At 44.9% G+C, this 26209-nt stretch overlaps 1 protein-coding gene across 3 annotated transcripts in view; it reads right to left on the reverse strand.

Moving 5' to 3' along the window:
* Positions 1-26209, reverse strand: part of PRKN (parkin RBR E3 ubiquitin protein ligase) — a 1256589-nt gene that overhangs the window by 23976 nt on the left and 1206404 nt on the right. For all 3 annotated transcript variants that reach the window (XM_045805474.2, XM_045805473.2, XM_087865639.1), the window contains exon 10: positions 15381-15464. In XM_045805474.2, the coding sequence (XP_045661430.2) occupies positions 15381-15464 (84 nt within the window). The remainder of the gene's footprint in view (positions 1-15380; positions 15465-26209) is intronic.

A 26209-nucleotide genomic window follows, 5' to 3' on the forward strand; every position in this document is an offset into this window, starting at 1 on the left:
TCAGCAGAAGACTGGGGCACATGGCAGCATCACCTGGACGCCTCCTTGAAACTCAAAATCACTGCATGTTCTCCCAACAGGGCCAGCCCACTTTCGGAATCAGGTCTGGGGTATGGCCCGAGAGCTTGTGATGGAACACGTTTCCGGGTGATGCCTGCGCTGCGGTTCCGTGGGCCCCCCTCTGAAAAGCACCACGAGCAGAACGCCAGCAAACACCACGGGCAGCACAGGCAGAACGGGTTTGGGGGTGTGTGTATGTGTTTTCTGGGACCAGCTGCTGCAAGGGGGTCTGCCTCGTCCCCCCAGCCCGATGTGATCCTATAGGGAGTGCATACACTGGGATGGGGACAGAGGGGGGCAGACTGCCTCATTCCGCTCACACTGATTTGTCAGGCTCCGAGCTCGGCACCGTGCACGCGTCATTTCAACAAATCCTCCCGATCTTACAGTATCACATTACGGACGAGGAAGGCATGGCTTTGAGAGGTTACATGATTCACTTGATAATGACTACAACTAATGTATCCGTCAAGATTCTCCAGGGAGACCGAACCAATACTATATATGTGTGTATATATATTTATATATATTACACAGATTCGTTTTCAGGAACTGGCTCATGGGATTGTTTGAGCTGCCAAGCTCAGCACTTATAGGGCAGGCTGGCAGAGCTCGTGTTATAGTCTTGAGGCAGAATTCCTTCTTCTCTGGAAAACCTCAATCTTTGCCCTTAAGGCCCTCAATTGATTGGATGAGACCCACTCACATTATGGGTATCTCCTTTACTTGAAGAAATAAACACCTAGAAATGTAACATTGGCCAAATCTGAAAACACATTCACAGCAACCACTAGACCAATGTTTGACAGACCAGTTGGGCTCCATTGCCTAAGTAATCATTACGGCTTGTCATGGCTGAAATTTATTTTCAAGACCAGATCTGTTTGACTTCAAAACCACGGCCTTGCCTTGGATTCCTCAAGGAATAAGGCCGGGCAGATGAGAGATGGACAAGTAGTTCTTGCTGACAGAAATGAAATGAAAATTTGGAAAACAGCAGTGAGCAATTTAAATGTGCTACCCCTTTGTGCTTGCGTTGGGAAAGGCTTCATTTGATAGGAGGCAATCAGACAGAGCAGATGAAGCCTTTTCCCCCACAAATGGTCAACAAGCCCCCCTGTGGATGAGAATATATACACCCCCCATTTTTAACCTATCAATGAGTGAAGGATTTATAGCAGCCAGTAGCCAGCTCTTAGTTTTTCACATCCGCACTTCGCCTGGAAATGCTGCTCCTGTGAAAACAGTCCTTTGATCCTCCTGTCCCTGCTGTCAGCCCAAAGTGGCAAATGCTCCTTGTTTCCCCCAGGTCATTTCATTTTGGCCACGGTTTCCTGCAAAATGTCTTTTCCCTTAAGGATTTAGCGCCATCTGGTGAATTAGGGGTTGCTCTGCAGCCGTGTCCCCTCTTCCTCCTGGAAGAGGAAATGCCGGCTTGCCAGGGAATGTTCTCCTAGGGCGGAGATACAACAGTCTGTGGTGTGCGGCGTGTATGTGGGGTGTGTGAGGGGTGGGGGGCTGTGAGCGTGGCGTGTGGTGTATGTGTGTGTGTCTGTGGGGTGTGTGAGGTTCTGTCTGTTACACAGGATAGAGACTAGCAAATTAGGGTGAGGAGTCTACATTTGGCCCTTTTCTAGCAGGTTGGCCAGGGTTCCTAATCCCCCTGGGGACCCAGAAGCTACAGAGGTAGGCCTCTGTTGAGGTGAGCCCCCCTGCTTGGGGAAGTGTTCCAGAGCCGGGCTGCTGAGGATGGGGGAGCTCTGGGAAGGTGTCTGGGAAGAGGGCTGAGCTCTGGTTGGGGCTGAGGTAAGAGAGCTCAGGTAGCCTGGTGGAACTGTGTCCCCCAGGGTGAACACCAGGCTGGGGAAGTTTCTGGAGAGAGGGGAGAGGCCCCACGGGAGAGGCTGAGCCCCAGGAAGTGTTACTGGGGCTCTTCCTAGAGTGACTCCAGAAAAGAAGGAAACAGTCTGGAGGGCAGGAAGGTCCCTGGAGAGACCGAGACCTGGTCTGTGTGGTGAGGGTCTGCCTCTGAGGTCCAGTCCGTGTGTCCGAGTGTGTGTGCACGTGTGTGTACACACACAAGCCTTCCTTTGTCCTTTGCTGTCGTCTTTCATTTTCTCTCTAATGCCTGACATTTTCAGCATTCGGCCTTAAAAATACCCAAAGCCCAGGTTTAACCATTTTGTAGTACTTTACAACTTATAAAATGATTCACATACATTCTCATTTCATTATTTATAGCTCAGTAGACCTTACTGGCCCCAAGTGGCAGGGGAGGAAAAACGCTGTTAGAATTTGAGTGACTTGCTTGGAAGTGGGGGAACCAGTTCTTGAGAGTACCAGCCCCTCCCCCAGAGCCCACCTGTTTGCAGGCTAAGTGCTTGGGGAAGGGGCTACAGAGGGCTCAAGTGGGTCTGGGCACTCACTCGGCTCCTCTGCACTGAGCCGTGGCTGGGACACCCCTGCGCTATGTGTCACCGTCACCTGCGTCCGCGCCGCCCCCAGGCTGCGTCCAGACCCGAGGGCTTCAGGGAAGTGGTTGCCAATAAAGCTGCTTTCCTTAAACCAACGACCGAGTCCGAAACTATACTCCTAAATAACCAGGACCTGCACCTCTGGGAGAATAAATGTCACCTGGTTCCTGGTGCTGGAGCGGCGCTTGTGCAGAACGCAGAAAATGGACGAGATACAGTGGGGATGAGATACGGAGGCAAAATAGATCCAGGCATCCAGGCTCACCTGAGTGTCCTTGACTCATTCCCCTCCCCAGGGTGGTACCCCTCCCGGCCTCTGGCTGAACACCTGAGGAGGCTGGGGTAGGGACCATGGCTGAGTTGGGGTTTCAGCTCACAGAAACCTACCCTCAGTTTCAGCCTAGGCATCTCTGTCGCAGGTGCTATGCATTTGTCCCTTCACCGCTGAACACCTGCTCTCAGACGTCCAAAGTGAGCTGTCTCTCCCTGCACACCCTGTTTTGCTTTAGTGTTTCCTCCTCCAGGGAGGGCACCACCATCCACCCAAGTTAGAAATCTGAACAGCGACCTGGACTTCTGCTTCTCTCATCCTGTCTTCTAGCTCACTGACAAAGTCTGCAGACCCGACCTCCAATGCCACCTCTCAGTATTCCTGGCTGCCCTCACCAGCGGACCAGGCATCTCTCTAGTCTTGGATCTGGTGGTCGACCCTCTGCCACATCTGGCCCCACATCAGCTGCTGGGAATTTTGGCTGCTGGTTCTCCACTGAGATGCTATCTAGGACTTTCGCTCAAAGAGCACTCGATGTGGGGACAGGCCACCTCCAGTGACATGGATGCATGCTAAAGGCCAGCCTCTTGCCCCCCTGCCTCGAGGCAGACAACTCTCAAGAGCCACCTCACTTCCCAGCCTCACCCCACCTTCTGTGCAGCTCCATCGGCGTCACCTCCTCCCTCTGCTCAGCCCTCCTCCTTCTCCTCCTGCTGCTGCTGCTGACGGTGCTCCCCAAGACGCTCCTGTGTGCAAGTCTCAGAGCCTGTTTCCCTGGGAGCCTGACCTATGACAGTCAGTAGCAGGAGTGGTCCTAGGACACAAGCTCGAAAATGAGGGGTGGAGGTAGGGCCCCACCAGCTGGTGGCCATAAAGGAAGCTGTTACTGGTGGTAGATGAGCACTGGCAGCCTTGAGGGGGTCCGGAGCCGCAAAGCGCTGTGCAGAGGGTCAGGCTGCCACGCGAGCATCCTGTCTCTGGCCACGCACCCATGGTACTCGAGCTGTCCGTGGCAGGAAAGAGCACAGGGAGTCTATCGCTAGCCGGAGGAGAATCACAATGAGGGTATCTAGGGCTCTGCAGCTGAGAGTTATGCACCATTTGGAATAAAGCTCCTGGCGTGCTCCCGAGCCCTGTGGGGCTGGAGCGTCTAAGCAGCAGTCCTTTTGATAGCAAACGGTCACGTTCAGTAGTCATGGCTTTAGTATGGCACACAGCCCTGGGCTTGGACCACTGGGGATGACAGGGGTGCAGAAGCCTGGCCCCCATGACGCAGAGCAGCTCTGAAGGACTGTTTCTGCTCTCGAGCTCTTTATAGGACTGTTGTGGCTGCACCACCGTTCAACTCCTCCGCACAACCTTGCTCCCTTCACTCTGTACAGTGCTCCCCCAGAGCACCTGCCGGTACACCTGCTCTCAAACCTCTGGTCGCAGGGTATGCTTCCTGAAAACTATTACAGTTCCCTACTGCTTTTCCTACCCTAGCTAGTGAGCTATCTTTCTTTCTTTTTTTAAACGATTTCTTTATTTTTAGAGAGAGAGGGGGAGAGCGTGAGCAGGGGGAGGGACAGAGGGAGAGAATCCCAAGCAGACTCCCTGCTGAGTGTGGAGCCCGATCCCACGATCCTGAGGTCATGACCTTAGCAGAAACCAAGAGTCAGATAGTCAGCTGACTGCGCTGCCCAGGCGCCCCGCCGGCGATCTTCCAAAAACACCCACCTGATGATGTCAATCTTCTTTGAATCCTTTAATGACTTCTCAGTGCCCTTAATTCCAAGTTCTTTAACATGACCCATACGACCCTTCATTGGCTACCCTCTGCCTATTTCTCCAGCTCGGTCTATTCCCACTGCCGCCAACACCTTATGCTGCGATCACACGGAGCTGCTCTCGCGTCTCTGAACATGCCATCTTCCTTCCTCTCTAGAACTTTGCATCCTTCATCTCTGCCTACAGCATCCTGAAGTCCTGTCCTTGTCTGGATAGCTCATCTTCCCAGTCTCACACTTCATTTCTTCCTGTGACCAATTCCTTGAACATCATAGATTTCATAGCAGCCTCAACTTCCCCGACTGTGCCTTTCACCGTACAGTATTTTAGTTATTTGTTTCTTTGTTTTTCTATGTCACTGGATTATAAACCTCATGAGATCAAAGGCTGGGTCTACCTCATTTAATGTTATATCCAAAATACCTGTAGTCTTAATGGTACAGAGTAGATGTTTTATAAGCAATTACTGGATATCCCTCTTTTTTTTTTATTGATTGTAAGAAATTAAGACTTAGTCAAAATTAAGACTTAGTCAAAATTAAGACTTAGATTCAAAGTCATGTAACAGAAGGTGTAACACAATGGTTGGAGACAAAATTTTACCTATAGATAGATGTACTTAATTTTTTAATATATTTTTTGCACTTGATTTTTTATGCAGTTAGCTCTCAACACTTAAAATAAGGATATTTAACATAAACACATGAATTTCAAGCTACTGAAAAGTAAAATAAATCAGTTTGGAAGATTGAGTAGCATTGCTCCCGCATTTCTACTTGGTAAAATTGACTGGAGTTATGTCTTTCCAGGTTTGCTCAGACCCCCACAGGCTATGCACAATTGTGTTCGCAGGCAATTGTTTTAATGTGTTTTTCTGTTGTTGTATTTGTTTTAAAGGAAAATTAGAAGAAAATGAAATGTATCTTCATTCTTATCAAAACATAGGAAAGTCCATGAAGTTAATCCAGCCTACTTTGCTCATGGACACTACTCGTCTCGTCCCTGTTCGCATTTAAGTGTCCCTGTGGTATAGTATTTCACTAGCCAACAATAACGTACGCATATCCCCTTTTCAAAATGCAGAGTGACACCAGTTAGAAAGATTGATCGTCAATTCTATAACTTTGGGTGGTCACTCTCTCTCCTGTACCTTGCCTATAATCTCAGTCGATGACATAATGTTGTGAAGAGCTCAAAATGAGACGGCGTATTGGAAAGTGCTTTGTCAACAAGTACTATACAAACATACGTTATTATTTTTCTCCCAGGCGAAATGGAGGTTTATTCTTCTAATTCAGGAGGCAGATGGAGGGACAGTGGGTTACCATGGGCAATCTTATTTTCTCTTATGATTCAAAAGATGGCTACGACAAAAGTCAGCCTTGAAGTCACTGCTCATTCTTTAAAAAATTTTAAGACTATTTATTTTTTATTATGTAAAACAAACTTTATTGAACATTTTAGAGTTACCATTTTTTTCTGCTTTCGCCTAATTATGAAAGCAAGTAGCTAGATTTTTTGCCTTTGAAGAGACATGGCTCTCTGAGCTTTTTCTACAAAAGATATTTTCCATCTGATGATTTATCTACATAGTGGTTCTAATTTCAGCTTTATTGAGGTATGACAGACATATAAAATTGTAAGATATTTAAAGAGTACGACATGACGATGTGATGTATCATACATTGTGCAAGCATTCCCTCCACTGAGTGAACACACCCATCACCCTCACATATTACTGTGTGTGTGAACATTTCAGTTCTACTCTCTTGGCAAGTTTCAATTATACAATAAAGGGTTATCGATTATAGTCACCAGGTTATACATGTGATCATTGGAACTTATTCATCTTATAGCTGAAAGTTTGTACCATTTTACCAACCACTCCCTATTTCTCCCATCCCTTACCCCCTGGCAACCACTTTTCTACTTCCTGTTTCTATGAGTTTGACTGTTTTTTTTTTTTCCACATATATGTGATACCATGCAGGATTTGTCTTTCTGTGTCTGGCTTAAATGCCCTCCAGTTTCATTCACGTAGTTGCAAATGATATAGTTTCCTTATTTCTTAAAGACTGAATAATAGCCCATTGCACATATATACCACATTTTCTTTAACTGTTCATCTGCTGACAGATACTTAGGTTGTGTCTGTACCTTGGTTATCGTGAATAATGCTGCTATGAACATGGGAATGCAAATATCTCCTTGAGATGGTTTTCTTTCCTTTGAATATATATACTCAGAAGTGAAAATGCTGGATTGTACAGTAGTTCTAATTTTAATTGCTTGGGAACCTTCCATTCTGTTTTTCATAGCTCCTTTTCTCCACACCCTCCCTAGCATTTGTTATCTCTTGTCTTTTTGATATTTTGTGGTTTTGATTTGCATTTCCCTGATGATTAATGATGTTGAGTAGCTTTTCATGTACCTGTTGGCCATTGTATGTCTGATTTGCATATTGATTTTATATCCTGCAACTTTACTGAAGTTGTTTATTAGTTCTAACAGGTTTTTGGTGCAATCTTTTGGGTTTTCTGTATATAATATTTTGCCATCTGCAAATAGTGATGCTACTTCTTCCTTTCTTATTTGGATGCCTTTTATTCATTTTTCTTGGTTAATTGCTCTGGATAGGACTTCCAGTACTATGTTGAATAAAAGTGACGGACATCCTTGTCATGTTCCTGATCTTAGAGGAAAAACTTTCAGCTTTTCACCATTGAGCATGATGTTAGCTGTGAGCTTGTCACATATAGCCTTTACTATGTTGAGGTACCTTCTCTCTCTACACAGTTTGTTGAGTGTTTTTATCAGGAATGAATGCTAAGTTTTGTCAAATGCTTTTTCTGCATCTATTGAGATGCTCATATGATTTTTATCCTTATTTTGTTAATGTATCATATTGATTTTTAACATTTTGTTAATAGCATATTGACTGGTGGATGTTGAACCATACTTGCATTCCTGGAATAAATCTCACTTGATCATGGTGAATGATCCTTTTAATGTATTGTGGAATTGGATTTGCTACTATTTTGCTGAGGATTTATGGATCTATGTTCATCATGGATATTGGCCTGTAATTTTCTTTTCTTGTAATGTCCTTGTCTGGATTTGGCAATGGGGTAATGCTGACCTTGGAAAGTGAGTTTGGAAGTATTCCCTTTCTATTTTTTGGAAGTCCTTGAGAAGAATTGGTGGTAATTCCTTACATGTTTGCTAGAAGTCACCAGTGAAGCCATCTGATCCTGGACTTTTGTTTGTTGGAAGTTTTTATTTTTATTTTTTTAAAGATTTTAATTATTTATTTGAGAGAGAAAGCGAGCATGAGCGGAAGGCAGAGGCAGAGGGAGAGGGAGAAGCAGACTCCCCATTGAGCAGGGAGCCTGATGCAGGGCTCAATTCAGTACCCTGAGATCATGACCTGAGCTGAAGGCAGATGCTCAACTGACTGAGCCACCCAGGCAGCCCTGTTGGGAGGTTTTTGATTACTGATTCAATCTTCTTACTGATAATTGGTCCGTTCAGGTTTTCTATTTCTTCATGATTCAATCTTGGTAGGTTGTATGTTTTTTCTCCATTTCTTCTGGGTTGTCCAAATTTGTTGGTGTATAATTGTTCATAGTAATTTCATGATCTTTTGTATTTCTGTGGTATTAGCTGTACTGTCTCCTTTCCCTTCTGATTTTATTCATTTGAGACCTGTCTTTCTTGGTAAGTCTAGTAAAGGTTTGCCAATTTTGTTTATCTTAAAAAAAACCCCAGCTTTAATTTTATTGCTGTTTTCTATTATCTTTTTGGTCTCTATGTCATTTATGTCTGCTCTGATCTTTGTTATTTCCTTTCCTCTACTCATGTTGGGCTTAGTTTGTTCTTAATTTTGTTTCTCCTTGAAGTGTCAAGTTAGATTGTTTATTTGAGATTTTTGTTGTTGTTTCCTGAGGTAGACATTTCATTTCAGTTTGAAGAACACCCTTTAACATTTTTTCTAATGCTAGTCTAATGGTCATAAACGTCATCAGCTTTTGTTTGGAAAACTCTCTCTCCTTCAATCCTAAAGGACAACTTTGCTGTGTAGAGAATTCTTGGTTGGCAGGCTTTTTTTTTTTTTTTCTTTCAGTACTTTGAATATATCACCTCGCTCCCTCTGGCTGGCAAGGTTTCTGCTGAAAAATCTGCTGACAGTCCTCTGGGAATTCCCTTGTACATAACAAGCTGCTTCTCTTCTTGTCTTTAACTTTTGACAATTTATAATGTGTCTTGATGTGAATCACTTTAGATCTTCTTTAGTACATTTTGGACTTCCTAGATCCGGATGTCTGTTTCTTTCCCCAGGTTAGGGAAGTTTTTAGCCATTATTTCTTTGAATAAGCTTTCTGACTCTTTCTCTCTTCTCCTCATAGGACCGCCCAAACCTGGATATTGTTCTCCTTGATGGTGTCCCGTGAGTTCTTCATGATATCTTCATTTTTAATTCTTTTTTTCTTTTTGCCGCCCTGGTTGGATGAGTTCTACTGGCTTATCTTTGAGCTCATTGATCCCTTTCTTCTACTTTATCTAGCCTGCTGTTGAACCTCTCTGGGGTATTTTTCAGATCAGTTATTGTATTTTTCAGCTCTGTGACTTCTGTTTGGCATTGTTTGATAGGTATTTTCTATCTCTCTGTTGGAATTCACATTTTGTTCATGCTTTGCCCTCCTGACCTTGGTAAGCATCTTGATGACTGTTATTTTGAACTCTCTATCAGGTAAATCACTTATCTCTGTTTCACTAAGATTTGTTTCTGGAGATTTTAGCTCGTTCTTTTGTTTGGAACACATTCCTCCATTTCTTTATTTTCCTTGACTCTCTGTGTTGGTTTTTGTACATTACATAAATCAGCCACCTCTCCCAGTCTTAACAGAGTGGTCTCATGTAGGAGATGAACCTCACCAATTAACCCGGCCCTAGCTCCTCGCTGTCTCTCAAACCTTTGTGATTGTTCAAGCCTTCTTCTTTGTTCTTAGTGGCTTCTCTCGTAGTTGAGGGTGTGTCAAGACCCATCAGGATACCGAAGAGGAGGACTGCACTCACCACCTAGATGCAGGCTGATTAGAAGTGGCACCCTCAGGCAGCAGTGGGAAAGTATGTCGTTAAGCCCCTTCCAGGGAGAAACTGGGAGGTAGATGTTTCTGCTCGTTACCTCTGTGCTGAGCCCAGATATACAACCAGAGTGCTGCTGGTGCTCCTGCACCTGTGATGAACTGTTTCTTTGTTACAGTCTTGTGGGAACTGTGATTGCAAATCCCCTTGGCTATTAAAGCCAGGTGATCGATCTAGGTGCCCGTCCTTTAGGTAGGAGCTGTGAAAACTGGGGTGCTAGATGTGTGTGCAAGCTCCTTCCAAGGAGATACTGGCAGCTTGCTTCTATTATTGGAGTAGGCTGAAGGGAGATGGGAAAGGTATCTGCTGGCTTCCCTTGTCTCGAGGGAAGATTGCAGTTAGCCCTTAGATGCCTGTTAAATTGGAAGGCTTACTCTCAGGTGGCAGCTTTTAAAATATTTCAATAAACCCCTTTCAAGGAAAGATGGGAGACAGTTTTTTGCCTGTTCCCTCTATGCTGAGCACTGGGGGGACAGTCAGTTAAGAATTGCTTCTTTGTTTGCTACAGTTCTGTGGGACTCATGAATGGAAGCCTCTTTGGCTATCAGAGCCAGGGATCAGAGACCCATCCTTGGGGTAAAAGCCATAAAAGTTGGGGTGCAGACTTGTGCACAAGCTCCTTCCAGGAGGACACTGGCAGCTTGTGGTGCATTAGAAGAGAAGGTGAAGGTGAGAACATCCTCATGTTTCCTTGGTCTTTGGGGGTGGATCACAGCCAACCCCTAGTGCCTGCTAAATTAGAAGCCTGGCCTGGGGGCAGCAGCTTTCAAAGTATGCAGGTAAAGCTCCTTCATGGAAAGACTGGAAGGTGGGAGGTTTTGCCTGCTCCCTCTGTGCTGAGTCCTGTGGGGATAGATGTGGTGATTGTGGTGTGCCCTGTAGGACTTGCTTCTGTGTTTGCTACAGTCATGTGGGTCTCACAATCATAAGCTTTGTTGGTTTTCAGAGCTAGGTGTTTGGCACCCAGTCTTAACAGTTGGGGTGCTAGATGTACGGTCCAAACCCTTCGCCCTTCTGGGAGAAGCTGGGAGTTGGAGGTTCTGTCCTGGCTGTATGGCACAGTGCCAGGAGTACGGTTTATGGTAAGAGTGTGTCTCAGCCTTTCCTACCCGTTTTGACGTGGGTATTTTCTCATTCATCTGATATGTAGGAGCCACTTAGCTAGTTTCTGGATCTCTTTCTGAGGGCACTGCCCCATGTGTAACTGTAGGTTTGGCGCATCTGTGAGGCCAGGGACCTCAGAAGCCTCCTATGTCACCATCTTGGATGACTCCTCGCCACCATTCTTGCAGAGTGCTTTCCCGGCTTCACGATGAGAAGGGAGGCTTGGGGATGAAGGAAAGAGTTGTCATTCATTCAAAAAGCACTTAATGAGTACCTACTATATCCTAGGCATCCTAGGCACTGGAGGTTATAAAGACAAAATAGGTACCTTCCACTAACAAAGCTCTGAATTTTAGTGAAGAGACAGGAAAACAATATTTCAGTGTAATGACTGGGTAACAGAAGCATATACGTTGTCTGAGAGCTTCAAGGAGGTAGTGGGGTGGGCAGATGGCTTCATGCAGGAGGTGACATATGATCTGGGTCTTGAAGGTTGAGTAGGAGCTTGGCAGGAAGGGATGGGCACACTCCCTTTAGACACTGTAGATTTATTACTCAGAGAGCACAGTCACTGTTCCCAAACTACTTTGATCAGGTACTGCCACTGAAAATGATTTCCTCTGAGATTTTGGACAATGCCATTAAAAATCCAGAAGTCTTAGTTTGCCTTCCAGTTGAATAGGGAGAGTAACATCTACTGCTTGGAACCACTGGGAGAATGAATCAATTGATGTGGTTTGCAAGAGCAAGTGTTTACTTATTAGAGAGCCTCCAGAGGGAATATATGGAAGGAAACAGAGCATGGGGAGGAGAACAACCAGGCAGGAGCAAGGGGAAGCAAATGAGACTGGACTCTCATTAGCCTGTGATGGATTGATCTTCTGTCACCAATTTCCCAAACTCCTAGCAGTTTTAACCTAAAGCTTGTTCAATATTTTAAAACCAATTTAAAACCAATTTTTGAGTTTGCTTTTTAAAAAAATTATTGCATTAATCAAAAAATGCATTAAGTTTAGGGTCAACCAGCCGAACTGATGGAAAAAGCCTGATTGGGCCCCAGGAGACATGGGCTTGCTTGGCTGGATAATGTAATATCAAAGACTGGAAATCACTCAACTTTCAAGGGAGAACAGTGGAGAGTAGCCACAAATATTGAAAGGAAAAGCTTTACAGGTGAATTGAATTGAAAGGAAATGTGTAGAGGGTTAATGAGGGTATTTTGTTAGTATGAGCAAAATTCAGACATGAGGCTGCATCCAAAGCCTTCAGTTCCAAGAGGGGGGCTGCAATTATATTTTTATTTTTGGGTGTGTAGAGTGTACTCCTTTCAAAGATTTCATATCAGTGGAATTGCAGAGGTCATCCGCCTGGAGATCACTGCCATTTGAGAGAAATACAGGGAACAGAAAACAACTGGCCCTATTAAAATAAAAGTCTTTCTTTCTCTTACTGAATGGAATGGGGTCTTTTAGTTAGATAAAATAGTTCATGCGGTTCATCCCTTTCCATGTCCAAGAGTAGCTATGATTGAAATCAGGAGGCTTTGGAGACTTGGAAAATCAGATCATAGAGAATACACTGGTTGTTCAGTATTCTTTCCCCTCCTCTGCCCTGCACCTGGAAGGCTGACTCCCAAGGCTGTGTCACTAGGACCCCCTGAGGTTGGCTTTCGGTTGGATGTGGCCCAAATGGAAGACATGAGCAAGAGATCAGAGGGTGGAAGAGAGGAGTCGAGATGTCCATCTTCATCCCTTCCTGCTTGGGGCTGGACCCTCTGTGGTTACACGTCCTGCCAAGAGGCCCCACCTCCATGACGCCAGACCCCAGGGTTACTCCCCATGTGACACCATCTCCTCCTTTTGTCCCTTCAGGCCTCAGGTGGTCATGGCTCCCCACTGATGCTGCACTCGGAGGCCCTCCACATTGTTTTGGGTTCTTGTGACTCTTCCCCATCACTGTAGGTCATCTGTGATCTTTTAGGTTAAAATCTCTTCATGTGCACATCTGATTGGATTCTTTTTCCTGTAGGACCTAATAAATCAGAGACTCAGGGGAAAAAGGCAGCAAACCCCCAAGAAGTTGCCTTCTGTTCTCAGGCAACAGTGGATAGACAGATTCCTCCAGTTCGGTTGGTCAGTTTGTTTTGTTTCAAATAAGAGGAGTATGAGTTTGGTCCAGCAGCTTGAGCAAGGCAGGAAGGAGCCTCATTTCAGGGAGGTCTTACGACAGGGCCGCCTCTTCCTGGATTCTGTCTTGGATAAATCTGTCCTGAACTAACTATTCTTTTCCTGAATTCCTATCATACTGATTGTTTGTGCAACCCTTGTGGCATCTAATAACATAATATAAAGTCTGTGACAGCAGGTACTTTAACCCCCAAGCCCGGAACAAAGCCTAATGGATTACAGGTGTTTAACACATATTTGATGAATCAATGAAACAATATCTTTTTCTTTATAGATGCAATGATCATTCAACAAACATCTATTAAATATCTGTGCACCAGATAAGATATTTGCCTCTGTATCTTTGTCTATGCAGTATTTTCTGCTGGAATGTTCTTTATCATCCTTAACCCACTGTCCTTTTGACAAACTCTGATCTAACTTCCATGACTTTTCTGGGGAAGCATTATACAAAGCTATAGACTTCCTAAACTTTGTTTTAGCATATTACTATTGTTACATATTTTCCGTTAAGTCTCCCCTATGACTCCTTCATGTGACTATGAAGAAAAATATACCAATCTGCAGGGGCACCTGGGTGGTGCAGTGGGTTAAGTGTCTGACTCTTGATTTTGGCTCAGGTCATGATCTCATGGTCATGGGATCGAGCCCTATGTCAGGCTCTGTGCTCAGCAGGGAGTCTGTTTGAGATTCTCTCTCTGCCCCTCACCCTGCTTGCTCTCTCTCTAAAATAAATAAATAAATCTTTAAAAAAATACTTACCTACAGTTTTCTAGCAGAATATCTGGTGGATACAAATGATTGCTTTATATATATTTATATATACAAATGCTTGCTTGCTAATTGGTGGTCTTTGCAGACACAGGCCCCTGGATCCTGGTCATCTATGCTTAAGGCCAGCTCTAACTTTCTTTCTCCCACTTTCCTGTGTTGAGCAATAAGGTTTTAATGGCTTTAAAAAATTCTGGGGGGTTCCCTCCATCTTTAACACCAAGGTTGGTTGGTTTTTCTTGAATGAATAAGGAAGGGGATTATCAGGTGGGTCAGGCATTTGGACAACTCTTAGGTTAAGCGGTTCTCTCCTTCACCTTATGGCTACTGTTTTCAAACAAAGAGACATTCAGGTATCACTTCTTGGAAGCCTTTGCCCATGTTGTGGTCATAAGAGCATATGGATGTAAGTTGCTAGACCAACTCCATTTCTCGGCGCCTTGGTCTAGTCTACCTCTTCTGGGCTACTGTGGTCCTGAGGCAGGCGCGTCTCAGGGTTAATATTATTCCTGATGTCAGTATGCATTGAGCTCATATTTGAATGCCTCTGGGCTAAAATAAAATCACCAGAGAGAGCATTGGCTGCCTCTGTTGCAGAAATGGCTATTCAGACTTGTCTCCCAATATGCTCATGGCCAACATTTTAGAAGCTGATGAAAAGACCTGAATTCACTAGTTATGTTTATTTGGTTATGTTAATATTAGTAAATAAATCCACAGAATACCTTACAAAGATACACTTCTTTATGTTCTGATTTTAGAACATTCAGATACTTTAAATTCTCTACTGTAAAATTAAAATGTTCTGAAATTTCTGTGTCTGTCTATGAGGCTCCCGTCAAGAAAGTAACTAAAAGATTTATCTGGGTAGATTTGATGTTTAAAACCTTGTTAACATCTCTATCAGTAGAAAAATAATGAGCAAAATTCATCAACTGTGCTGAAATTTTTACTCCTTCTCTCTAAGGTTTGGTTGATCATAATTAATAAATAAAAGAAAATGTATTTGCATTTCCCTGAGCCTGATAGAGTATACTGGAGATTAAGGCTCAGTAAACACATTCTTTACCTAATCAAGACTGAAACACAATTTAGCATACTTCATGATATTGCTTAGAAACAATAATATCCTTGCATCGTGTAAGACTTCTATGTGCATCATTCATGGAGATAGTTTCACCAATGATTTTAAACACGGCACTTTTGAAAAAAATATAAATGTGGGGTTAATATTGATTGATCTGATTCAGAAATTGTTAAATTGTTTTCTCTTTTGTCTAAAGACTCCTCTGATCATGCTATGTTCCTTTTCCCTATTCCACATACCCCTGGGGAAAGTATCGGCATATCCCAATGGACATCTACAGCCCTACCCTGAGGAGGTGGGTGGTTCTGGCAGGGTCATGAGGGTGGGATATCCAGAGCCCCCATTCCCCGTGGGTGTAGGCTAGTCTGGTTTTGGGTTTATTTTTGTTTTGTTTTTATTTATTTTTGATTTTTTTGTTTTTTAGATTGGAAACTTCTTGACTTTCAGGAACCAGCTCTTGTCTCTCACCCACATCCCGAGCCCTATTTTGTGGAAGGAAGAGGGCACTCTACCTGAGTAGCCGCTCCTGAGGCTTCAAAGAGGGCGCCACATTCACCTTCATGGTACGCTTCCTTACAGTCCCGGCAGAAGACGAGCTGCAGGAGAACACACACGTGTTAGGGATGGGTTTGTTGGCTGTGTTCGGACATAACATGTTTTTCCTTTTCCAAGCTCACTGCAGTCATTCTTCTGACTGTGTCACCGTGTCTGTGCCAAATTACTTTTTGCAAAGAGAAACAAAGTTATATTTTGATGGTATTGTTTGCTCTTTACTACATAATGTTCAAGCACTCTAACAAGGTTTCAAAGGTGCGTGAGTCATATTTCCTACCTTTATGATGTTTCCTGTCTGGCAGAAGAGACAACGATGCACATAAATACCTGTTGTTGAGTGTTACTGGTGTTAGAATACGAGGAAGACAACTTTATTCAAGAATTTCACATCCAAGGTCTGTGCACATACACTGAGGATTTATATGTTCATGTTAATAGACTTAGTTTTGCACTGAAAGCCTATGACAGAAAGCAGAAATAAACTGTGTCCCCTGCGAATTCATATGGTGAAGTCTTGATCCCCAGTACCTCAGGATGTGATTGCATCTGGAAATAGGGTCTTTGAAGAGGTAAGCATGGTAAGATGAAGTCATGACAGTGGGCCCTAATCTTTATAAGAGGAGATCAGGACACACACACACACATGGACTGAGAGATGACCGTGTCGGGACACAGCAAGAAGGCGGCCATCTGCAAGTCAAGGAGAGAGGAAACCAACCCTGCTGACACATTGCTCCTGGGCTTTTAGCTTGCAGGAGTGTGAGAAAATAGTTGTTGTTGTGTGAGCCCCCCAATCAGTGGTATTTGTTGTGGTGGCCACAGGTAGCTACCACGTGGCCTGGAGTGGATCTGCTCACCTGGTGATGGTACCCCTTTTCATCATTCACATACCACAGAATGGAAGAGACCTGGGGAGCAACTAACTGCTCTCCACCCTCTATCCTCAGGGAAGAAAGCTACAGAAGTGACTGCTGGAGAAGGAAGCTGTCCTCCCGCTGTCGGGAATCTGTAGTCCCCTTCAGAATGACTCCATCACCACCAGCCATGCTCTAGATGGTTTGGCTAAGGGTGTGGGCCCTGTAGTTGGACACACGGGATTCAAGTCATCATCCTGTCACCTGCCAACTGACACACTTCGGGGAGCCACCTTGGCAGCCGTGCCTCAGCTCTGCGCCCTTGGAGAAACCAGGGTAACAATAACTATCACGTCGGATCCTGTACGAGGTGGGTGAGCTAGTCCACATGACACGTTCTGAACATCAAGCAGATAACAGCCAGGGACTGTTTTCTCCTCATCCCATTTCACAGCTAAGGAAGTGGTTGCTTCACTAGAAAACAGGTTCCTTTCAACGAACATTCTCTAACTCCCTGGGGAGAAACATGTCTCACAACAGAAACCGTATTCAGAGAAGACGCTCTGGCAGCGAGGAGAGCATGAGCAAGGAGTACGCAGTGCAGGCAGCAGGGGTGGTTTTCCAGCATCGGCCCAGAATGAGTTGGTTCTCTTCCCATGGAGAGGTGGGTTCTAGGTCTCTTCACTTAAATATGGATGTTTCATACTTGGCCGATAGCCCATGATGGCAGTGACGGTACGCTGCTTTCTGGGCCCAGGCGCGAGGAAACAGGCAGCTTCTGCTCCTGCCAGCGGCTCCTGAGAGGCTCGTGTGCAGAGGAACCCAAGCCCCAGGCCAGCAGTCCTGGCGGAGCTACGAGCAGGCAGTCGGCACCAGCTCGCCCGCCGAGCGTCTGAGCCACATCTCCAGGAGGGTGTTCCAGCCCCCGGATGAGTTGCCCCACCTGACCCCACGTGGAGCAGAGACAAATTGTCTCCTACAGGACCCTGCCCCAAGTACGGCCTAGTCGGAAAAAAAGAAAATAAAGCAAAACAGGAACACGATTATTGTTTTAAATCACTAAGCCACCGATAACGGACAGAGTAATGGCAGCGAGAATCTGGAAGACACAAAAAGTTGCAGAGGCTACAAGTTCTCAGATGAATGTTCTATAGCACGAGCCAGGAAGTTAGTGCAGTTTTGCCTCAGGTAAGACTGGTTCGAAGTGGTAAACAAAACCCCAGACAAACAGGGTACAGAAAAGTCCAGCTTCACCCCCAATACACCACCACCCTTCCTTGCCTCCAAAAGAACAGCCCGTCTGAGGCGGTTTTCCTTCATGCTGTCTTCACCACAGAAACAGGTCTCCCTCCCTCCCCGTGTCCGATTTCTTGTTTCAACAGCTTGTCTGAAAACTGTCTTAATCTCCAAGCGTACTAAGCAAGAAAGGCAAGAATTTGATAAGGAGAAGGTCTCTATAGATAGGATGCAGTCTACCTTCTAGCCATGATTTTCCTATGTCTTCTCACAGCAAAGGGATTGGCCCCCATTTTGTGGGATGTGAACTTTATTCAAAGATTCGTGTTGGTGGGAGACGGGTGTGTGTCAGATTGTCTTTATACAATCCGCCAACACCACCGGCTTTTAATTTCTGGCATTTTTTTATTTTCCCTGAGCTGAAAGCTAATCCAGTGAACAGCGAAAGAAGTGGATCTTAGCCCTTCCTCTTAAGATGAACAACAATTTTTTTTTTATTAATGTGTCTGCTCATCTTTGGGTTTGCCCTAGAGCCACCGCTCTGCTCTCACGCACGATGTTGGAGAAACGCAGCCTGGACGGTTCAATCATCGAGAGGAGCTCACTGCGTGATTCCACCCCAGTGCCTTCCGCGGAAGCAAGTCTGATCTCTCGGCGTGACAGGGAAAACGCTTCACATCTTATTAGCTAGTGGATGAGATATAAAATCAGTTTCATGGTAGAGGAACACCCTGGAGGTCGATCAGTTTGTCAGAATAAATAGGCCTTTCCTGACACAAAGACATTAAATCCCTTTCACACTGGGACTACAAAGAATGGACTAAAAAATAACAGACAAGGAAGCGCGCATGAAGATGAAGGCCGCCGCATTTCAGCGGGCAAAAGGCAAGCCGAAACTGCGAGAATCCGCTGGTGATGATTCCACATTAGTGTACTTGTTCATTTGCTTCAATTCAGAGAGGATAGCTTAAATACAGCGATATCGTGCCATGGGCTTCCTAGCTAAATAACTTGAATCTTTTTCATATAAAATGGGGAAATATCTAGAAGATCTGATCTTAAACATCTTCAGGGTTTTTCTTCTTTTTTTTTTTGCTTTGCTTTGTTTTGTTCTTTTTTTTTTTTTTAGGGTGGGGGAGGGAAAGAAGGAGAGGGAGAGAGAGAGAGAGACAAACTTAAGCAGGCTCCGTGCCCACTGCGTGATGAGTCCCACACGGGGCTTGATCTCACGACCCAGAGATCATGACCTGAGCCGAAATCAAGAGTCAGACACTTCACTGACTGAGACACCCAGGCTCCCCCAAAGTGTTCACGTTTTTAATTACGTTCTTCAGAATTCAAGCAGGTGCTTGTACAAATGTTTAGGCCCATCAGTGAACCACACTGTGCGCCAAGGCACCCTGGGGACTACAACAAGCTCACAGGGGAGCAGTGGGATATTTAAATTTTTGAGGAAGGCACAGTGATACTATGTGTTGGACACTCTGTGAATTATAACTGAAGGCAGTTCATGGTGTTACTGTGGACTGCGCTCCCCTTCTGCTGATGACGTATGTCTGCAGAGCTGGGTTTTGGTTGCTGTGATAGGAAAACATCTGTCTGCAACAGGAGATGTAGTTATTTAAGAACTTGGGGCGCCTGGGTGGCACAGAGGTTGGGCGTCTGCCTTCGGCTCAGGGCGTGATCCTGGCGTTGTGGGATCGAGCCCCACGTCAGGCTCTTCCGCTGTGAGCCTGCTTCTTCCTCTCCCACTCCCCCTGCTTGTGTTCCCTCTCTCACTGGCTGTCTCTCTCTCTGTCAAATGAATGAAATCTTTAAAAAAAAAAAAAAAAAGAACAAAATAAACTATTTTTTCTTTCAATTTATGTGAAGTATCTTTTCAAATGACTATTGTGTTGCTAAGACATTAATTCTTACTATGTTACTTGGACCTAAGTATTTAATAAACAACACTGTTTGGACCTAACTATTTGATAAACAAATCTACATCTCTTTTGGCCTAGGAACCACGAAACACTTACTGAGTTGTTAAGGGCACGGCGGATGGAGGAAGGTTGGGGAACTCTGGCTTAGGCATACACAAAACTCCTTGAGGTAACGTTTTGGGCCAGTTTTCAAACACTGCCAGTAGCACAGATATTTCTAGAGAAAGAGCTTGAGGAGAAGACAGATCTGGCTCCCACATTTTCACATTCAGTGTGCTGACTCTGCCTGTCTCTCCTTTGGGGCACATGGATCTTGTTCTAACCGATAATGCAGAAGGCTGCAATTTACCCGGGACTTGCTATGAACTAACTGTGGTCTCACATCTGCTAGAGATACCTTACGAGTAAATACTAATTGATGGGAGGGACTATCAAACATTTATGTAGTATACTTTTCGCGGATTGTTTTCTCTTGAGATAGATCTGATAAATGGCATCAATTTCTGTAGCTTAAAAATGTTTTTTTTTAAAGACTTTTAGGGGCACCTGGGTGGCTCAGTCAGTTAAGCATCTGCCTTCGTTTCAGGTTATGATCCCAGGGTCCTGGGATCAAGCCCCGCGTCGGGCCCCCCTCTCAGTGGGGAGTCTGCTTCTCCCTCTGCCCCCACCCCAGCTTGTGCTCTACCTCTCTCAAATAAATACATAAAATCTTTTAAAAAGGATTTTTAAAAATTATAAGCATAATACATACTTATAATGTTGGCTCTCTAAACTCTATCCCTTTTTAGATTTGACTAGAAAGCAATATATATAGATTATATCACCTTGGCTCCTACAATGTTAGCTTTCCATGTCAACTTGGCTAGACCACAGTCTCCAGTTATTTGCTCAAACGCTAATCTGGGTGTTTCTGTGAAGGTTATTTTGTGGGCCTATAACATCTATACTCAGTTTGCTTTAAGGAAGAGAGATGATCCTAGATAATCTGGGTGAGCCTGATTCAATCTGCTGAAAGGTTTTAAGAGCAGAACTGAGGTTTTCCCAAGAAGTAGAGGGTCTGTCTGGGGACAACAGTTTCCAGCTGTGCTAGCCTGCCCCCTTCCTAGAGACCTGCCGGCGGAGTTAGGGCCTGCCTGTTCAGCCTTCCAGCCATGGAAGTCAGTTCTCTCTCTGCAGGTAGAGATACGGACACCCTGACATACAGGTAGATTTATCTACGTATCTGTAGATCTATGGGGACGGCTGCGCGTATTTATATATCGACATCTACTTCCTACCGGTTCCGCCTCTCTTCTGGCCACTGACAGCTCAGCTGCTACAGAAAACATTATACTAGGTCACTTAATTCTTTTGCAAATGGATCGGTATAAAAAAACAAGTACTTGAATCGTCTATGTTATTTGCAAAATGGTAGTTCGAATCTCTTTCCGTGTGTTTTCAATCCCAAGTACGCACAGGACAATTGCTCTTAGAAGTCAACCCCAGTGATGAATCACTGAACTCTACCTCTGAAACTAATAATACACTATATATTAATTAACTGAATATAAATTAAATTAAATTAAAAAAAAAAGAAGTCAACACCAGGAACAAGGTCACCACTTGACATTCACACAGGTCATTCATTTGACAATGAATATGTTAATCCAATTCATTTTTATCTTTGGATTCGCTGCCTGGGAGGTTCGCGCCAAGCTATTCACTTAACGGTAGGAACGAGCTCATCCTAGGTGCCTAAAACGAGGCGTGCAACTTTAAAACAACTATTTACTAAGTGGGACGTACAGTAAGACAAGCTTTTTTTAAATAGTAAAACGATTCTTACCATCCAAGTCATATTTTTTGCCTTGCAATTAATATGTATTGACTATTCACCTTAAGGATGGATAAAACCTTGGACCCAGACCATACGTAAAAGAACCACACATTTTAATACATGAAATCACATAGTAGGCATTTATAGTTTTCAAAATCGGATCTACTTCAATGTTTAAAAGTAAACCCTCTGAAGTCAGACAGACCTGGAGACGAGGCCTTTCTGTACTATTCATTATCTGGTGTGATCCTAATATCTCTTTCTTTATTTTTTCTGGTAAAGAAGGAATGATAAGCTAATGACTATTTCACACAGTCTCTGGCACATAGTAAACACAATAAATGGTTTTCCCATAGAGTTACAATGCTTTGTAGGCAACAAAACTCGATAGAAAAGTAAGGTGACAGTGAAGCCCCTTGTTAATTAAAGTGATTCCCACTATTCTGGTAATAACTGTCGTTATGTGAAAGTCTGCATGAAACTGGGAACTCCTGGGAAATGCCAGGCTTGTCAACCCTCCTAACTGCTGTATGGAGAAGGATGCTGGCCTCACTTTGCTTGTATACGTGCAGAGGCACCTTCCCTGTCAGTCCGCTAGACCCTCCTGTATTACCGGGGAGCTCGAGGAACTGCCCGTAGAGAAGTCATTGGATTGATGTTTGAGTTTGATTTCCCATATGCCCATCACGGAGACATTCAAAAGGAGATGTACGTATATTTTCTCTTTGGAAACATGAAAAGGAATCAAATGAACAGCTTTTGATGCAGAACTTTCAGTGTCTGCTAATCAATACAGTTGAGAGCCAGCTGGTACCTGCAAGTAAAGACCCTCAAAATAAGGGTTTGATCCTTAAAATGGAATGATCTGTACATAAAAGCCCACGTTTCTTCCTGCCTGTTTTCTGCCATGACAGCATCTATTAGAAAGGCATTTTATTATGTGCCATTTATTCCTTTCCATAGCTCTGAAGTTCTAAGAATCAAATCCTGGCTCAGGACCCCTTACTATAGTCAAGGGAAACATCAAAGCCCGAGGCACACATCTGTGCTTCTTTGGAGCAGATGAAATCGTTCCGTTCAGGTGTATGACTTTCCAGAAGATGGCAGCAGTGCTATATGTGATCTGGCCTCAGTGTGTTAAAAATAGAGTACCCGAAGAGTCGGGCTCCCCACGGGTGACCAGCCACTGATACATGCAAAACTGTTCTGACAAGACCGTGCAACACAACGGAAGCGGTGTTAGATTATAACGCACGAAAACACAATCTTGAAAAGAAGAAAGTCAGGTTACTTCCTTTCAAGTACACAGCTGCTTGAAACCACAGACTCTCCTGGTGGGAAGCAATCTTAAACTATGCCGTGCTCTAAATGTAAACAGACTAACACAATCTTTTACGTGCAACTTCCAAATGGCTAAAAAGAAATAACATTAAGGCAGCTGAATATAGCTCAGTAGCTGAATTCCTTTGTATTTTCCTTATTTTTTTTAAAGATTTTTATTTATTTATTTGAGAGAGATAGTGAGTGAGAGAAAGAGAGCCTAAGTGGGGGCGGGGGGGTAGGGGGCTTAGGTGAGGAGAGGGAGAGGGAGAAGCAGGCTCCCCTCTGAGCAGGGAGCCCGATGCGGGCCTCGATCCCAGGACCCTGGGATCATGACCTGAGCCTAAGGCAGACATTTCACTGACTGAGCCGCCCAGAGTCCCTGTATTTTTCACGTTCTATATGAATCATTAAGGATGGTTGGCAAGTGCCATCTAGAGTCCCACAAAGTACTGTGACATTGACCTCTCCCATCCCCCAAATTATTTTTGTTTTAGGGTTGCTACCATGAAAGGCCCTTACTTTCCTTCGTTTCATTTTCATTCACGGGGAGCTCTTAACAGAACTCTGAAGATTCCCTTTTCTTACGTCATCGCGGTCTCATCACGTACTGTATGTAGCCATTCAAGCTGCCGCCGCGCAGTGCCTTAATTTACACACCCGCTGTGAGCACCATCTAGTGGGAATTTTCTTTTACCATCTGTCTCAGAACCAGGGACCCACTAGAGACGATGAGCTTGTCCAACGAAGAGACCAACCCTGTCCGCTAGCTGACCTTCAACAGGGCTGACCTCCAAACCTCAAGTCAAGAGGGGCTCCAGAGGGTAAGGGTGGTGCTGGACAGTGACCTGTCCGACGTACAACCGTAGACAAAGAATTTAAACTTATTTCCTGCTTCAAAATGTTTATAGTTTTTTTTTAAACCTAAAAATGCTTATTGGCCATTTATTTTTCCTTTTCTTTAACAGCTTTGTTGAGAGATAACTCACACGGTCATGAGTTTTAAAAAAGTAGTTTGTGTATTTTTTCAGTGGCTAATACCTGCACACAGCTCAAACTCGAAAGGTGCAAAATGTATATGGTGAACCGGAAGTCTCCCTTCCTCCTTGGTCCCCTACATTGCTTCTGGGAGATAATCACTGTCACCAGTTTGTATCTTTCCAGAAATTTTTTATGCATTTTATTTTAAGACAAAAACGACATCTAAGATATTGCGGTCTGCCTTGTGCTTTGCTTCTTGCTCCTTCATTGACTACCTTTACAGCCTGCCTGCCGAACAGCCCATCCACCCTAAGCAGCTGCGCGGTATTCTAGCTGACAGATGTGCTTTACTGCATCTAACCAGGCCCCCCGAGGATGGCCATGGAGGTCTTTTCCAATATTTTGCCATTATAAACAAAGCTGCAGGGAATGTCCTTCTCCACAGGTCAGTTTGCACATGGGAAAGGAAATCTGTAGGATAAATTTCTAGAAGTGAAATAGCAGGGTCAAAGGGTACACGGAGTATACATTTTGATTGCATTTGCACACCTGCCCCCTGTAGGGATGTGGAAGGCGGTCCATGCCTGGCAGCGAGGCATGTGAAGGCCTGCTCTCCCCTCCCCAGCTCGCTGTGTTTCTACTGACGACCTTCGTCAAACAATGGCATGGAAAGAATCTCAAATAAACACAGCATTTTTGCTAGGACCCTCTTTATCCACATTGTGCCACCATAGAGACAGGCTGCTGGCCAACTAATTCTGAGTCACTTTGGAGTCTTGTCCTTCTGGCTGAACGAGGGTCAGGAGTGGCGTGTGATCAGTCCCCACCTGCCGTTTTCCTGCTCCTCATGCCCAGGCTCTGAGACGAGGTGCACAGAGCCCGTCTTCTCCTTGTTCGCTCTGCCTGAATTTGGCCCTTAAAGGGAATTTTAGCTTGGTGGCTTTAGATACTGACAGCCAACAAACTGCAGGTGCAGGCCAGAGAGAAGGAAACAGGAGACAAGGGACCATCGGGCTCCGTAGCTAGGGCTGTGTCCTGGGCCTTCGCGTTGAGCAGAATGGGCCCTCTGCGTGGCTGGTCAGGCATCACTTACAGCGACGCCCTCCCCAATCCCTCTGCTTCCTCTCTTTGCAGAAACCATTTTAAGAGCAGTTCCTCTGTCCGGTCCACGGCATCTTCCCACTCTGGCCTTCATTTCCTGGCTTCCTGTTTCCAAAGTTTAAAGTAAGATTTGGCCACAAGCTGGGGCTCTTGTATTTACAATGGTCACACCATCCACGGTCATCTAAACAAACTTCTTGGCGGGCAAATGTCTGTATCTGCCTGAAAATTCCCTTTAGCATCTTGCAAGGCCGGCTCAATTTTGCTGTAAAACCAGCATTTCCCAGACCTTATGGAGCATTTGGCTCCTTCCAGAAATGGAGCGCTGGTCACAGAGTATCAAATTCAATACCACTTTCAAATATTGCCATTCATTAGTGGACCCATTCAAATATTGCCATTAATTAGTGAACATGTTTAAATATGGCCATTCATTAGTAAAATGCACAGCATATGTCTTCTAACATTTTTAACTGGTCTCTAATCCTTGTGACCTTATCATTTACAATCTGTAGCAAGGCACTAGACTTTGTAAAAATGATTACACCATGCCAGTCAAAACGTGAAATCCAAGCCATATGGCAGCTTGAGCCCAATTTGTCCCCTGCGCCTGTGGGCATCCTTCTGCACTCTTAGTGTAGCAGGGAGACTGAATGCTTCGCTTGAACACCTGGGCCCGACCCCAGGAAAGCCCGGGTAGGGTCAGTTTTGGAAAGGAGCCAACCAAGTTGGTGGCACCCTTGCCAGCACATTTTAGAGACTTTTGTCTTTGGAGATTTTGCAGCTTAAACGAGTAATCAAGCAATCAAGCCTTCATTGGACATTGAGCAGCTTCAGACGTGCCTGGGCAGCTTACCTGTTCCTGCCCCTCTCCTTGCAGCCTCAGCCAAAAAGTCCAGGTATGTTTCTCTTAAGCACTGTTTTCTTCTTACACCTACCTCTGTGAAATGTTTGCCCCTCTATGAGGAACTGTTGTCGCTTGGCACATGGCATACATGGAGAGGATGTGTGTCCTGTTCATCTCATCTCCCCAGGATCCAGTGTCTAGAACACAGGAGTTGACCAATGTCTGCTCTGCGCATGCCAGGTACCCAGCTTAGGACACTTAGAGTTGCGCCGGGGAGGCAATGCTCACGGAAAATAAGAGAGCGGGAGAAGAGTACCATACAATCTACAATCCTGTGCCGAATTGTCTGCAGGGAGCAAGTCTGCAGAAACTCGGAGACTTCAGTGGGCTGTGGTGGGCTGGAGTCGGTGGAAAGGCATTTGCTTTCCTGCCCTTCGAGCTCCACTCCCTCCTCCTGCAGTGGTATCAGCGTCAGGCCTAATGTCCCACCTGTCTGCTGACAGCATCTCAAAGTCTCCCCCCACCCCCTGCCCCTGTCTCCCTCCTAACTGTTGGAGAAAGAAAGTACTGCGATCAAAGGGCAGAAATCTCAAGAGTCAGGACCAAGAAGGCGGGAGCCCCCATGCTGCTTCTAGAACAGGCCCTGGTGCCCACGTGGCCATGCCTTTCCAGAGCCACCTCTCCTCTTTCCCTGCTGTCTCTACTT

The sequence above is a fragment of the Ursus americanus genome, chromosome 11, assembly GCF_024610735.1.
Source record: "Ursus americanus isolate L20-20 chromosome 11, mUrsAme1.1.p, whole genome shotgun sequence".
Classification (NCBI taxonomy): Eukaryota; Metazoa; Chordata; class Mammalia; order Carnivora; family Ursidae; genus Ursus; species Ursus americanus.